The 1391-nt window shown below is 44.1% G+C and overlaps 1 protein-coding gene across 1 annotated transcript; it reads left to right on the top strand.

The window, feature by feature from the left end:
* The first annotated feature begins 358 nt into the window (after positions 1–358).
* Positions 359–1027, top strand: LOC127137457 (U11/U12 small nuclear ribonucleoprotein 31 kDa protein). The gene is made up of 2 exons (XM_051063915.1): positions 359–479; positions 582–1027. The coding sequence occupies exons 1-2, from the start codon at positions 359–361 to the stop codon at positions 1025–1027; spliced, it is 567 nt and encodes a 188-aa protein (XP_050919872.1).
* The last annotated feature ends 364 nt before the right edge of the window (positions 1028–1391 follow it).

Here is a 1391-nt window from a genome sequence, read left to right as displayed (position 1 = left end):
ATATGCAGACGGGTGGCTGACCAATTAAATAAAAAAATATTAAAACATAATAATTTTTAGTTTTATGCTATCTTTACAAGTACTCTGGCGGTGAGCAAGTTGTCCATTTACATATGGATAGTACTGCTTATAAAAAAATAAGAATGGATAAAACCATATATAAAACCAATCCAAAATATCCGGATCCATGTCCAGATCCGCTTGGAGTTTCGCTTCACTTCTCTAGGGTTTCTCAAACGCATTATAGAATCTCTCCACTCTCAGATTTCCTCTATAGATTAAAGAAGCATCGGAGAACTAATTCCGTCGCAGGAAACCGAACGCCGTTGCCGGAAACAAAAAACCTGAACCGAAAAAAATGTCAAGCAAGAAGAAACACAAACGAAAACACAGCGACAGCGATGAAGACGACGACGTTTTCTACTACCGCTACTGCGCTTCGTCCTCAACCCCCAACACCACCACCGGAACCACATTCAGTAATCAACCCCAATCAAAACCGAACAACAAATGATCATCAATAGGAGGAACAGGTGAACCCTTAGCACCATCAAAATCGACGCTATACGTTTCTAATCTAGATTATTCCCTAACAAACTCCGATCTCCATACGCTCTTCTCTACTTTCGGCCGCATCGCGCGTGTAACCGTTCTCAAAGACCGTCACACGCGCCTAAGCCGCGGTGTCGCGTTTGTCCAATTCGTTTCTCGTAATGACGCCCAACGCGCCGTGGCGGAGATGAATAAGAAGATTCCCAATGGGAGGACTCTAACTGCTTCTATTGCTGCTGATAATGGACGTGCTCCGGAGTTTATTCGGAAGAGCGTGTACAATACTGAGACTGCTTTGTGTTATGAGTGTGAGGGGCATGGTCATTTGTCGTATGAGTGTCCTAAGAATCAGTTGGGGCCGAGGCCGCGGCCTCAGCCTAAGAAGCCGCGACGGGGATTTAGTGGGCTGAGGGATAGGGATGGGGAGGAGGAAGGTGATGAGGAGGAGGAGGAGGGTGGTCAGATTGCTGCGTAGCAGTTTGACGATAATTGGGCTTCTGTTGTGGATGATGAAGCGGGTGAAAGGTTGCTGGGGAGAAACAGAAATGATGATGAGGGTTTGGACAAAAACAAGACGAAGAAGAAAGGGAAGAAAGCTGGGTATTTCAGTGATGAGAGTGATCACGATGATGATGATTGATCATGACTATGTAGCATTGACACTTCAGATTGAAGGTGTGTGTTTGGTTTTCCGCATTACCGCATTATTCAACTAGTCCTGTGTGTCGTGTCTATATATGTGCCAGTGTTTCATAGATCTAAATGGCAATTTTTTGTTTTTATCAAGATATGGTGTAATTGATGAAATTGTTTATATGTTGTTGGCTTGGTTGGATGTG

The sequence above is a fragment of the Lathyrus oleraceus genome, chromosome 4 (genome assembly GCF_024323335.1).
Source record: "Lathyrus oleraceus cultivar Zhongwan6 chromosome 4, CAAS_Psat_ZW6_1.0, whole genome shotgun sequence".
In the NCBI taxonomy this organism is placed as follows: Eukaryota; Viridiplantae; Streptophyta; class Magnoliopsida; order Fabales; family Fabaceae; genus Lathyrus; species Lathyrus oleraceus.
Note: the sequence above shows the minus strand (reverse complement) of the source record. Positions and strands in the feature narration are given on the sequence as shown.